General features: G+C 38.4%; 1 protein-coding gene across 1 annotated transcript in view; it reads left to right on the forward strand.

Annotated features, from left to right (window-relative positions):
* Window positions 1-14611: 14611 nt before the first annotated feature.
* The window catches only part of LOC113656656 (exocyst complex component 4-like), a 56327-nt gene continuing 55157 nt past the window's right edge, over window positions 14612-15781 (forward strand). Inside the window, exon 1 of the mRNA XM_047803728.1 lies at window positions 14612-14749. Coding sequence (XP_047659684.1) covers window positions 14670-14749 — 80 coding nt within the window. The 5' untranslated portion in view covers window positions 14612-14669. The remainder of the gene's footprint in view (window positions 14750-15781) is intronic.

Below are 15781 nucleotides of genomic sequence, written 5' to 3' on the forward strand. Positions count from 1 at the left end.
ACAGGAAAACACAAAAGTGTTGATCAGTCTCTCAGCAACAGAAAACCACCGCATTGGAGGGTCATCAGACATCGAGGCAGTATACACCCTGGACGGAGTGCCAACCCATCACACACTATCATTCACTCACACACTACGGACAATTTTCCAGAGATGCCAATCAACCTACCATGCATGTCTTTAGACCGGGGGAGGAAACCGGAGTACCCGGAGGAAACCCCTGAGGAACGGGGAGAACATGCAAACTCCACACAAGGCGGGGGCGGGAATCAAACCCCCAACCCTGGAGGTGTGAGGCGAACGTGCTAACCACTAAGCCACCGTGACCCCTGCATTGGACGCAATCTGGCAATATTTCTGAAATGAAAGAAAGAAGTTTTAACCATATTTTGGATATGTGGCTCAAACGTTAAATTGCCATCAAAAATTACCCCTAGATTCCTCAATTTTGTTTGAAACTCCACATTTGAACCATTAAGAGTTAGCTTGGCTGACCCAGCTTTGTGTAGTTGGTGAGGGTGAACCTACAAGCATAATCTCAGTCAAGATGGTTTGGGGGTTATTTTTGCTTCTTAGTAATAATTCACATTTTTTCACTTGTGTGTAAGTTTTTGTATTGATCTGTGTGTACAGTACTCTACAGCACATGTTTAATCCTGTCTTAACAATATCACTGTTTATCTTGTTTTTCATGTCTCTGTTGATGCCGTTTGGTTGCCTAATATGGATGAATGGATGAATGGATGAATATTTAATTCCTTGCAAAGTTTAAGGTTGGCTTGTACCATTTGATTCACACAACATGCTAACCACTTTGTATGTGCAAAATAATGTATTGGAACACAAACAATAATCAACATAATAAAATCTGGTAAAATCTGAAATTTTCAGTGTACCTAAGTATCCAGAAACAGTACATCACCTATTACATTGATTATGGAATCAATACCTGTTCCTTTGCAGTATGACAAACCTGGGTGATGATATGATGCCAGTACACCACACTTCCATCAACCTGTTTTGTCACCTAGTAGTCCCAAAAATGAAAATTATACAGCACTTATGCACATACAGTACAGACCAAAAGTTTGGACACCCCTTCTCATTCAAAGAGTTTTCTTTATTTTCATGACTATGAAAATTGTAGATTCACACTGAAGGCATCAAAACTATGAATTAACACGTGTGGAATTATATATGTACATAACAAAAAAGTGTGAAACAACTGAAAATGTGTCATATTCTAGGTTCTTCAAAGTAGCCACCTTTTGCTTTGATTACTGCTTTGCACACTCTTGGCATTCTCTTGATGAGCTTCAAGACGTCGTCACCTGAAATGGTCTTCCAACAGTCTCGAAGGAGTTCCCAGAGATGCTTAGCACTTGTTGACCCTTTTGCCTTCACTCTGAGGTCCAGCTCACCAAAATCATCTTGAATGGGTTCAGGTCCGGTGACTGTGGAGGCCAGGTCATCTGGTGCAGCACCCCATCGCTCTCCTTCATCGTCAAATAGCCCTTAAACAGCCTGGAGGTGTGTTTGGGGTAATTGTCCTGTTGAAAAGGTGGTGTGTCCAAACTTTTGGTCTGTACTGTATGACACATTAAAACACCTCATAGAGTTAATTCATTCGCCTAAGACACAGCACCCACCTCAAAGAGTCGACTCATTCATATACGATACATCAACCACCTAGAAGAGTCAATTCATTCACCTAAGACGTATCAAACGCCTCAAAGAGTCGATGAACTCATCCCGAATGGTGATTATCAATGAACTCTTTATGTTTTTCTCAAACTGGACCCTGTTTATAAAATCTGGGTTGATCTGTGCATTAGTGATCTAATCCTAAATTATGTGTCTGCATGGAGAGAGATTTTAATGACATTTATATTCATGCATTCATTTTTCCGACGGCTGAGGCAGAAAGTCACTGAAGATCAGATGAAGATTTGTTCGTTCAGATGGTTGACCTGAACACGACGCACGACGGTGCAAGTGTACGGGTATTCCTAATAAATCGGACGGCATGTGTATGTGCTAATGTGTAAGTTAGCTTTTTTCTGCTCATCTGTAACTAGGTTTTATCTGTCGGGTTACTTCTAAAACATGGCCACCTTCAGAAATTCAGTAATATATCGTACAATTTTAGACATTTTATACCTTTATAGATTAGCACTCTTTTTTTTTTAAGTACATTTCATTTGGAATGTCTATTAAACGATGCTATAAATATCATGTTATATAATGTTATGAATGTAAATATAAATGTAAATCTATAAATAATCGAATCAAATCAAATCAAATTTTATTTGTCACATACACATACATACAGGATACGACATGCAGTGAAATGCTTTATGCAACTGTTCGGTAGAAGAATAAAGAATATAAAAAAAGTATTTAAAAAAAAGCAAAAAATAAAATGAGAATAAAATAATAAGAAAGTATAAACTATATATGAAAACTGTAAAGAGTGTCTGTGTTTCCCCTTGTTTCTGTCTGCCGTCTTTCCCTGGTGTTAATTGTTTGCTCCGCCCACTCATTCCTTACCATGGACACTAATTGCATTCCATCTCTTCCCCAGGTGTTTTGTCTTTGTCTCTGATTGTCTCTGCTTTGTGATTGGTCCCTGTTTACTATATATACACTGTTTGTTCATTCCCCTGTGGTGAGTCGTTGTTGGTGTTTAGCCTCCCCTCCTCTCCTCTCCTCTCCCCTCCTCTCCCCTCCTCTCCTCTCCCCTCCCCTCCTCTCCCCTCCCCTCCTCTCCTCTCCTCTCCTCTCCCCTCCTCTCTCCTGTCCTGTCCTCTCCTGTGTCCTGTTTCTCATTTTTGTTCATTAAAATAGTAAACTGCATTTGGATCCTCACTTGCCTTTGTCTCACCATGTCACAGCGTGACAAAAACTGTATAAAAACTATATAAAAATATGAAATATGTGGAGAATATGAAGAAATAATGTATATGCATATACATAAATATACATAAATGTGTATTTGTCCATAAAGTGGCCAGGTGCAGTAGATATAGATATAGATATAGACAGCATAGAAATAGATAGTAACACACGGTCGATTAAACCACCTACCGACATGCTGCTAAAAAGTAATGGAGCTGAAGTAGGAGATTTTGCTTTGAAACGTAGAGGAGTTGAATTATTAACTCTGCAAAAATGTAAATCTTTAATATTTAATAAAGTGCAGATATTTAGTACAGTGATGAATTACATGTACTTCTTTAATGTCTACTACTGTTCTTATCTTATCTAGTCCTCATATATCTGTTAAAACACTCAGATATTCTGTTACACTGCCTCTTTTACTCGTTATACTCTTTAGAATAGATCATTTGGAAATAGAATGAATCCATTTGCAAGAATGTCATTTCCTCCTATTTTGTTGTGATCGTGTCGATGACCGGACGTCTTTGTCACGTCTCACTCCGCAGTGGCGTTAATATGAAGCTCATGTGAAAGTAAACACTCAGGATTTTAAGAATTTGTCATCTTTCAGAAGGATTTTTGTTTTTATCTAGACTACTAAAGGTGATAAATGTTCCAGGTTTGTTTTTTTTCTCCACACAAACAGAGTAAATCTTCAGAGTAAATGTTGATATCAAACCCATTTTTGTCCTCTGAGACGCTTCAAGTGTTTGTTCATCTAACCCAGGGGTGTCAAACTTCAAATTGGGCCAAAATATAAAACTGAGATAAAGTCACGGTCCAAACTGAATATTTATTGGAAAATTAACTGCAACTGATATGTAATGTTCAACCTTTTTCATATGGAAACAAACTTTAGTTTTGCTTAAACACAGGATTTGGAACAACCAGAGCTTGATATTACAAACACATAAGAAATTACATTTGAAATAAAAGACACATCAGTGGGGTTCATTTCGTAAACTTTGACCATACACTTTTTGACAAACTCTCCCTCATTAAAGGGCAGATTTGGCAATCTCTGCTGCCACAATAAAGCTTTACAGCCTTTACAGCAGCTTCACTTTTTGATTTTGCTTTCATGAACATAGTCTGCCAGGAAACCAGACTTTTTTTCATCTCCTACTCCTTCTGGAGCTTCTGCTTTACATCCAGGTCCTTATTGGGGCAAGTGGTGGCCTAATGGTTAGAGAGTCTGACTCGTAATTCTAAGGTTGTGCGTTCGAGTCTCGGGCCGGCCACGACTGAGGTGCCCTTGAGCAAGGCACCGAACCCCCCAACTGCTCCCCGGGCGCCGCAGCATAAATGGCTGCCCACTGCTCCGGGTGTGTGTTCACGGTGTGTGTGTTCACTGCTGTGTGTGTGCACTTTGGATGGGTTAAATGCAATGTGACAATAAAGGTGACTTGACTTGACCTAATGCAGAGAAAGAATTCTGAGTATGGGTCACCGTACTTAGCCGTATGTCACGTCACTTATACTTCTCATAATGTTTCGTGTCATAGTGTCTTCTTATGTTATATTCTTTCGTTACAGACACGTTAGCTTCTTTAGCACACAAGACAAACTGGTCTGTCCTTTATATTCGTGAACAGATAATCTGCCTCCCTCCTGTCTTGAAAGCTCCTATTGTCCATCTTTCGTTTGGCCATTTTTGTGGAGGGTGGAATTAACTTGCCCGATGTGACTGTAGCACAATTGTTATTGACTGTCAACAGAGAATGAGGGGCGCTTCAATATAGTGGTAAGGCATTCTGGGATTTGTAGTATTAGCGGAGCATGCGGCTAACCAGCTGTAATGCACATGATCTCGCGGGCCAAATATAATTACACCCCGATCTAAAAGCAGCTCAAATTTATCTTCAACACTAGAACTCAGTGTGATTATCAACAGAGAGAAAAACACACGTTTTACACTGAAAGCCAACTTGTCTGACTAATTTTAGATCGGACTCACAGTTCAGTTGTATATACCGATTGAGTCGATGTCCGATCTGCTAGAGAATTGGCAAAAGAGGTTAAACAGCCACACTCAGTCCTCGCTCTTGAACTGAACAGGACTCACAAGGCCTAGCGTTTGTCTGGTTAAAGACCAAGCTGGAGGTTATATTTCTGAAGAACACAAGCGCTCCATACATGTCAAAAATACTGTTATAGCCAGCAAATGCAGAAATGTAGATTTTATTGAAACAGAGTAACACAAACAACCAAAACCATGAGAAAAGTACCATAAACCAGCACTAGGTCAACAAGAGCAAGGCTGTGGAACACACAACGACACATACGCGTGACAACAAAACTTAAGTAGCGATGCTAATTAAGGGTGACCTAGAACAGGTGTGAGTGATTATTGAGGACATGTGGCATTGACGTCTTAGGGGCTTTTTACACCTGGTCACTTCATGCGTTTTCTGTGATCAGATAGCTATCCGATGGTAAAAAGACCAGGTCTAAATGCCCCCGAAACGTTTTCGAGACGGATATAAATCCGATGGTACAAACCCCTTCAGGAGGTGGTCTGGGATGCGTTTCAGATGAAACTGGACAGGTGTAAATGAATGTGGTTGTTCAAGTCACATACGTCAGCGCTATACTCCTCCCAAATGGAAGTACGTCACTCGCAGGTGGGACTTTGGGCGGGAGTAGAAAGATCGGATCGATATCCGATTCGCCGAGACGCATTTATGTGGTCTAATGTAAATGGAAAAGTTTTAACAAATCAGATAGCTATCGGATCAGAGACAACACATGAAGTGACCAGGTGTAAAAAGGCTCTTATATGCTAGGGCTGATGGGTAATGTAGTTCAGGGAATAACCAGAAGAGAACATGCTTCAACCTTCACGATTGAGCCTTGCACACTTACATCATGGACTAGTATACATCAAACTATATTAGCGTAATTCATTGCTCTTCAATATCCAAAAATGGAAATAGAGGCAGCTGAAGGTTATACATGTAAGGAGAAATATGGGTAATTAATTAGCTGACTAAAAAACGATAATCACAATAACCTTTTAATTGATGCAAAAAGTGTAACGTATAAATCACTAGATTTGCTAAACCTGCACAATTTTGCGTAAAATCCCTGGACCTCACACCTACCAGCACCCCTACAGCTCCATTGTTCACCTCCTTTTATTGTGCAAACGGACCCATCACCTGTGAGGCCTGGCTCATTTGCATTTGTTTACTCAGAGTAGCTCAGATCCAAGGCAGGCCAAACCTCTGTCTGTGAAGGAAACCTGGGGTCTATTTGACTCATCTGGAAAGTTTAATGTGTCATAACTTGGGTTTCCTTCCACATATTTGCCTGAAATTTACCAGGATTGTTCCAAATTATGAACTTTGAAGGTAAAATTAATCTTGTCCTCTCGGGTCAATGTGACCTGGCCACATTTAGTGGGGCAAAAGGTCACACTTTTGCCCTTTTCAGTGCAATGAACATACATACAGACACAAAAATGCACACATAAAATGTCCACCAACACACGCACCCAAAACACACACCACACACACACACACAAATTGGGCATTGCATCTCATTAGGCCTCCAAAAAAAAAGGCAGCTACACATTTGTAAATATTTCACACTTTTGAAATGCCTTTGCCAAGCAGAGGGCAAAATATGATCTGCCGAAACACACACACACACACACACACACACACACACACACACACACACACACACACACACACACACACACACACAGATGTTGTGTTTTCATATTCAAATCATATTTGTTCTCTCTTTTATTCATGAATTTAGTTGCTTTAGTCAGCTTTGACCTGGGGATGTTTGACATACACCAGCCAGTGGTTATCCAAAATAATATTTAATAGTTTCTGCTTATTTTACTTAAAATCATGGCATAATATCATGAGGTTTATTGTTTATAACTTAAATATAATAAAAAGCATAAGTTTTATTCACAATAAATTATGGAAGTTTTTGAGTGGTGTGTGTGTGTGTGTGTGTGTGTGTGTGTGTGTGTGTGTGTGTGTGTGTGTGTGTGTGTGTGTGGCTCATTTTTGGGTGATCAGATGGCATCTGGTAGGCAAAATAGACATAACAAGTGTAAAATGTTCAAAATGTAAGCTGATCACACAGAATGGTGATCATTGTAGAATTTTTACTTTATAATCATTCAAGTCAATTTGACCTGGAAACAAACCTTTACCTTTATTATTTACTGACATTATAAATGGTCAAAATGGTTTCAAAACAATCTCCTGGCTTTCAAAGAGACATTCCAATGTCCTCCTCTACCCACACAGTGCCGCCTTTTGTCATCTGGCTCAGACAGGGCTTCCCAGTACCACGGTGCATCTTCTGTGGAGGCATGTTGGGTTCTGGTACTCAAAATTCACTTTTGGTGTTATAATTCATTGATGGCCAATGAAAATGAAATTACATCATTTTATTCTGTATGTGTAAGAACATGTCAAAAGCCATGGACCATAACTTCACTCAGCTTATGACATTTGTCCACAAACATACGTTGGAGACTGAACTGTTAGCAAGTTTTCATTTTATTCATGTATTAGCAACTTTTCATTCTTTCCCAAGTAAGGGATGTCTCATACACACTCCTCTTCATGTCTCATACACACTCTTACTGTTCCAAACACACTCCTCATGTCTCATACACACTCCTCTGCTAGGCAAAGGCATAGCAAAAGTGTATCAAAAGGCATAATGAAATGCAATGCCCAATTTGTGTGTGTGTGCATGTGTGTGTGTGTGTGTGTGTGAATGTGGTGTGTGAGTGTGTGTTTTGGGTGCATGTGTTAGTGGACATTTTATGTGTGCATTTATGTGTCTGTACAGGTATGTATGTTCATTGCGCTGAAAAGGGTAAAAGTGTGACCTATTGCCCCACTAAATGTGGCCGGGTCAAATTAACCCGGGAGGACAAGATTAATTTTACCTTCAAAGTTCATCATTTGGAACAATCCTGGTAAATTTCAGGCAAATATGTGGAAGGAAACCCAAGTTATGACACATTAAACTTTCCAGATGAGTCAAATAGACCCCAGGCCTGCACAAGGGTTGTATAAATATGATATGTACTATGGCAATGACAAACCTTAGCACACAGTTTTTTTATATAAATTAAACAGACTATTTTGTATAGATAGGCCGTGAAGGTTTCCTTCACAGACAGAGGTTTGGCCTGCCTTGGATCTGAGCTACTCTGAGTGAACAAATGCAAATGAGCCAGGCCTCACAGGTGATGGGGCCGTTTGCACAACAAAAGCAGGGCTGAAGAACTGTGAAAATCTCAACAGGGGGGAATCACACCTTGGGACCTGCACCAGAAAATAAAAAATCCAGTATTTCTAGCATTCCAATGATATTTACTCTGAAAGAGATTCGAGTTGAGCTTTCACTATACAGTAGTGTTTCTACATCAAGGCACTTTTGAGTTAAACATGCTTTAGGTGACCAACTTTTATTCATACAGTCACTCTCGTTCACATGATCCTTGATCTTTTCTGATCACGTGAATAAATTGACGCTTAAATTAGAACATGATTCAAATATAAAACAAACGATTAAGAAACAGACTCCCAGCAGTGTGAGAGCTCTAGGATCAGATCGTTTATTTCTAAATGCAGCTTTTTCACCAGGTCCTGAATGTTTGCAAGCAGCAGTCCTTGTACCCGAAGCGTTGCGGCCCATTACCTTGTTAAGCAAATGTGATTAATCTGCATAATGTCATTCTGAGCATTCACATTACTAAGATGTATTGCTGAAAGGTCCACTCACCCTAATGACACTTTCACATGTGAAGTAAGTAGATGAATTTTACTTTTCTTTTAATAGCCATGACCAGTTGTTTAATTAGATGGCAAAAAAAAAAAAAACTCCTAAACCCCTCCTATTGCTCACTTATTTTCAAAGAGTCATTTAAGGCTCCTAAGACACAACCACCTGAAAGAGTAGACTCATTCACACATTAAACATCAAACACCTCAAAGAGTCGACTCATTCACAAATGATACATCAAACACTTCAAAGAGTCAATTCAGGCACCTAAGACACAACCACCTGAAAGACTTGACTCATTCACACATTAAACATCAAACACCTCAAAGAGTCGACTCATTCACATATGATACATCAAAAACTTCAAAGAGTCAATTCAGTCACCTAAGACACAACCACCTGAAAGAGTCGACTCATTCACATATTACACATCAAACACCTCAAAGAGTCAACTCACTCACATATTAGACATCAAACACCTCAAAGAGTCGACTCATTCACATATGACACATTAAAACACCTCAAAGACTCAATTCATACGCTAAAGACACAGTAACCACCTAAAAGAGTCAATTCATTTACCTAAAACAAAGCAAGCACCTCGAGGAGTCGATTTGTTTGCCTGCAACACATCAACCACCTCAGAGAGTCAATTCATTCACCTAAGACACATCAAACACCTCAAAGAATCAACTTGTTCACAGACAACACATCAGTTAACTCAAAGACTCAACTCATACACGGGACACATCAATCTCAAAGATTCAACTCATTTGTCTACAACACAATTTTTCCACATTTGTTTTTTTCTTACAAGGTCAAATGTATTTTGTAATACACAAAATATCACTTATAGCTTATTCTATCTATAACAATAACCTCATTACATGAGTACAATATTTTTATAAAGTTTTACAATTCATGGCCATGACATGCTTAGTTTGTGGGCTTTGACACATCGTCTTAATAGATGCATTTATGCCCATAACTTATTTAAAAAATATTTACAGCAGCTCTGTAGACTATTATTAAGCATTGATGGTCCAATGCTGCAAGTGTAGACTGTTGGAGCATGGCGTGTATTCTCTAGATCAGTGGTCCCCAACCTTTTTTTCGCCGCGGACCGGTCAATGTTTGATCATTTTACAGTGGCCCGCTGGGGGTGGGTGGTGGCGGCTATTCAATTAAATTAAAATTAATAATTTTAATTTAATTGTATTTAAACATGCCTTTTTAACTCACTACAATGCTAAATCAATGAGAACCCTGAGCTTGTTTCTTTGCAATGAGACGGTTCCATCTGGGGTAATAGGAGACAATGACACCCGAAGTGTGTTGCTTATGTCCAGTTTATTCCGTGGTTTTGTTTTGGTTGCCATCACAGCAGAAAACCCCGCTTCACACAGATAGCATGTCGGAAATGGCGATAGGGATTTAAGTGCTGTGGTGACAATCTCAGGGTATTCCGCCATGACTTTAATCCAGAACACCGGCAGAGTTTCTGACTTTCTAACGACGTCTGTTTCGTGCTCATTTTTGCTAATTTGTGGGTTAAATTTGAGCAAACACAATATACACGTACACCAAGCACTGTTAAACATGACAAAGTGCCGGCGAACAGAGAGAAGAGCGATACACATTTTCTCTCCACCAAAGCTACAACACCACTGCCGCTTGCAGCCGCTTGCAGCCACTCATACTTATTTTCAATTAGACCATAATTACACACAAGAAAACTTTTTATGTGCTCTTTGAAACTCCATCATATAGAGCAATATCTGAAACTCCCTGTATCTTTGTAGTTTTTTGTTTGTTATTTAACTAAACGATCCTGAGATTCTTTATGAGTGTTGCCCAAGTAGCAGATTTTTGGGGTGATGCCTGTTGCATTGTTCAGGTGCAAATGGATATGCTGGATAATATATAGATTTCTCTTTCAGTTAGTCTATTCTTCCAGTTTACTGCAATTGTGGATACACAAACACACTGTGTAGCAAGTGCAATGTTCGCCTGTGCTTTTCAGCAGAAAAGAGCTGTCTTAGGGCCTATCACTGCAACCAATCACAGACTTCCAACCACACCAAAAGTGACAGAACAAAAACAAAAGCAAAACAGAAGCAAAAGCTCTCCTAAATATTTTCCTCTCAATACCCCTATCAATAAATGCCCATTCATACATCATATTATTATGCACAGTAAGCAATCAACCCTGCAAATGAATGCCTAAATGCTCTGTATATCTGATCAGACAAAGTGGGTACAAATACAGAAATTCTGCTCCTAGCAGAGCCCAACATTGCAATATTACAACATTTTCCTAAAAAACTTACTAAAATGTAAAAAAAATTCACGTCACCTAAACCCGGCCTGAAATCACGAAATTTTGCGCATGTGCGGTATCGGTGCGGCTTTAGGTGACGTCTCTCAACTCCCGGTTAACCTCTCGTCCATGGAAAGTCGCACAAACCTGAGAGAAATACACCACAGTAAATAAAATGGAATTAATTTAATGTTCCTTGGGCGGCCCGGTACCATTTGGTCCACGGACCGGTACCGGTCTGCGGCCAGGGGGGTGGGGACCACTGCTCTAGAGTATAGCCCTGGAATTTTTTCACCAGCTTTACAGATGTTTTGTCCTCTTTTTTTTTTTTAAATCCCAGTTTAGGCAGCACCACTGTAAGATGTGTGATGTGATGAGTAAAATCTCAGCGCCTTGTCATCAGTAAAAGAGATCAGATTAGCGAAGACTGATGGAATGCTGGCTGTAAAGGAAGCTGATAAGGCTCCAAGAATTAACCTTGGCTCCAAGTACTGGACTCAAGAGGCTTTGTGATTGTCTCTCTTTTTAAAAGAAACACAAAGATCGCCCACTTTGTTATCTGTACAGTCCACAGAGACATCAATCAAAGCGCAGACTGCCACATCGACCCTCTCCACCAGGATCAATGGCCTTTCCTGCTTGGTTTGTTGCGGCAAAGATTGCTAAGAGATACCGAAGGGATGGTCCGCTGCTCACGAGTCGAGTACAGACGACTGGGCTTACCTCAGACCAGACCAGAGCATAATTAATTACACCTGCTCAGACAGAATGAATGGCTGTAATGGATTAAATTCTGATTTACAAAAAGGGATAAAAAAGAAAAATGTTGTTCGAATGTTCATTTTAATTCTTACATGGTCCCTTGTTGCATTAGTGTAATTATTAAATTATTTAACGCAAGAGGCATCCTGGAGCTCGGACCGCACTCCTACACACTTATGCTGAGAAAACAAAACAAAACAAAACAACCAATAAAATTTGAATTTAATGTAATGTAAATGGGCCACTGTAAATGCATACACATTATCACATTATTATTATTGCTTATAATTTACCTAGCCTAACAAATAAAAACAAACGCTGAGAGAAATATTGTACAATCAATATGAAAAACCAATATTAATGTGTAAACACACGTGTATTAATTATCTCGGGTACTGTTGTACAAACGATGTACATAATATAATGCACATATATTTACATGCACTTTAACAATAGATTAACATTTTATATTCATATTCAGACCTAGGGTTCACTGTATTCATAAATTACCTTTCCTATTTATTTATATATTTTACTATTGCTGTTTCCCACCATGCATGTTTTCCCTATATGCTCTATTATATTGTTTCATTTGACACATATACATGAAATTCTTTCCATCAGATATCAGATATCTTTGGAGGCTGGGGTCAGAGCACAGTGCCAGACATGATACAGCACCTCTGGAGTACAGAGGGCTAAGGGCCTTGCTCAAGGGCCCAACAGTGGCAGCCTGGCAGTGCTGGGGCTTGAACCCTGATCCTCCGATCAAAACCCATAGGCTTAACCCATAAACTATTGAATTCATATATATAAATATATATATATATATATATATATATATATATATATATATATATATATATATATATATATATATATATATTTTATTGCTATGTACCTGTATTAGACAATGACAATGAATTTTAAATGACAACCTTTCAATCAATCAATCAATCAATCAATCTATCTATCTATCTATCTATCTATCTATCTATCTATCTATCTATCTATCTATCTATCTATCTATCTATATGGTTGAACAGGAACAGAGCTGAAAGTGATTTGCTTTATGTCTTTTGGATGAATCTTGGTGTCCATGGAGATTTGGTCGAGACAGGTGGAAAAAGTTTGGGAGGATCTCTGTCCAAAAATGTCTTTTACAGTTATAGCAAGGTCTAGAATATTTATCCCGAAAGTATTTGAGCTGCTAGTATCAGAATATTAAAGCCAGTTAACATATCAGTATTGATTTCAGTATTATTGATGTGTATCGTTTGAGGTTTGAATGTTCTTCAACTTCAAGACCTAAAAAATTACCATGTAGGTGTGTGTAACATGTTTACACTGTTTACAAGGCTGTTAATGCTTGCAATGTTTATTTTAAAGATGAAAAATCACCATTTAAACAGGTACAGTATGATTATGTACAGTACGGTACAGTATGACTCTCACAAATACCTGGGTGTTCATCTGAACTGCAAACTGGACTGGACAGACAATACTGAGGCAATCTATAAGAAAGGACAGAGCAGATTTTTTCTGCTGAGGAGAATAAGGTCTTTTGGGGTGCAGCGAGAGCTACTGAAGACTTTTTTTTGACTCTGTGGTGGCCTCAGCCATATTCTATGGTGTGGTCTGCTGGTGCAGCAGCATCTCTACTGCAGAAAGGAAGAGACTGGACAAGCTGATCAGGAAGGCCAGCTCAGTCCTGGGGATTCCTCTGGACACTAAACAGGAGGTGGGAGAAAAGAAGATGATAGCAAAACTATCATCATTGCTGGAGAACGACTCTCACCCCCTGTATGAAACGGTTTCAGCTCTGAGCAGCTCCTTCAGTGACAGACTGTTACATCCTAAGTGTCTGAAGCAGCGACACATACGTTCTTTTCTCCCTGCTGCTATTAAACTTTACATCCAAAGCTGCTCCCAGTGAACCAGTCACCATAAGTACACACTGGATTACTGTTTAACTGCAATAATAAACAATAACAAAGAATTTTAAACATGTGCAATAACAGAAATTTTAAAAAAGTGCAATATTACCTGTGTGCAATATGTCTGTTAGTGTAACTACTCACTCTACTTTTCTTCTTCTCTGTATTTATACATTGTGTTGTGTACATACTGTATATTATGTCTCTATTCTTTAATATATTTGCATTTCTTTCTCTTCGCTGCTGTAACAGAGAAATTTCCCCATTGTGGGAAGAATAAAGGTATATCTTTTCTTATCTTATCTTATTAAGATAAACATAAGTGCTAAAAAGAATTTAATCACCACAATTCTAAACAGGAGAAGTGAACGATGAATCTACGATCTATCTATCTATCTATCTATCTATCTATCTATCTATCTATCTATCTATCTATCTATCTATCTATCTATCTATCTATCTATCTATCTATCTATCTATCTATTTATTTTATTTATTTTTGCCACAGCCTCTAACTTACCACACAAAACACACTGTGATCTTCTGTCTACTGTGAAAGCCATATTTATATAATTTGAGTCTTATTTTTGTTTACAGTGAAGGAATTTGTCTATTTACACAAATTATCATCGATTTGTTTATCGAAGAATTAAAAATAAAATTACAGAATTTTCTTTATTATCTATAACGACTGCATTCTCCTTCGCTGTATGTATGTATTTTATTTATCTTATTATCTTATTATTTATTTTTTTTATTTATTCTTTACTATAATTTTGCTAAAAACATCTCCGACCTAAATACTACATTTCCCATCATACCCTAGTTTTTGAACTTTTTTCTCATTGGCTATGACTTCTGATTTCTGCCTAACGACGGGCTCTGATTGGCTGATTTTTCTCCGGTCAGCTGACACTGTTTGGGTGTAGAAGAGGAAAATGGCAGCTGATACCGGGAGATACAGGAGCGCAGTGACCAAAAGCAAGGACCCTTCCAGTTTATTAATCTCTGTTATAAGGTAAAAGCGGTGGTTTTAATGTCTCTGAGCTCTTGGCTTTGTTGTGTGACGAGTTTTGTAAAGAAAAACGGTCTGAAAATTGCAGAACAGTGACCAAAACATTAGCATGTTAGCTAGTTAGCTAGCTAGTCTGTGCTACATCCTGTGTTTACTGTGTGTATAGATATATAATACATACATACATACATACATACATACATACATACATTTATACATACATACATACTCATACATACACACACACACACACACATAAAAATACACATACACATACATATATATATATATAGGAATATATATATAGTCTTCTAACACATTACAATCCTTCACGCTTACTGAGATCACAAAACTTAGGACTTCTGCTAGTTACCAGAATATCTAAGTCTACTAAAGGTGTAGAGCTTTTTCTTATTTAGCTCCCAAACTTTGGAATATTCCTCCTGGTAGTGTTCGGGGCTCAAACACACTTACCCAGTTTAAATGTAGATTAATAAACTCATATCTTTAGTCAGGCATACACACATAATATATTATATATATACATATATGAGTAAGTATTGCATATAATGTGTAGTGCTACTGTAACGATGCCCAATAGTACACTGTGTGTACTGACTATTTGTAGGAGCATATTGCACATGTTCACTTGCTGATTCCATTATCTGTTTGTTAATTGTACATGTTGCACACACATATTGTACTGACTATATGTATGAGCAAATTGCACATCTTCACATTTCAACTCATTATCTCTATCTTTATCTGTATAACTGTTCTGCAATTTCTGGAGTTTGCTCCTAAGAATTTCACTCACCAAGGCACATGTGCTGTGGTGATGTGACAATAAAAGTGACTTGACTTGACTTAATACATCCCATAATATTGTGCACTATACATCTGACTTGCAAATATTATGAACAGCAGGTACTAAAGAATTTGTTTTCGTCGTGTCGGTCTGCGTGAGACGTCACGCTAAGGTGCTGTATGCAGTTTTACACCGTGATGGCAATAGTGTCAAAATATAATTCTCAC

Source organism: Tachysurus fulvidraco, chromosome 19 (assembly GCF_022655615.1).
Source record: "Tachysurus fulvidraco isolate hzauxx_2018 chromosome 19, HZAU_PFXX_2.0, whole genome shotgun sequence".
Classification (NCBI taxonomy): domain Eukaryota; kingdom Metazoa; phylum Chordata; class Actinopteri; order Siluriformes; family Bagridae; genus Tachysurus; species Tachysurus fulvidraco.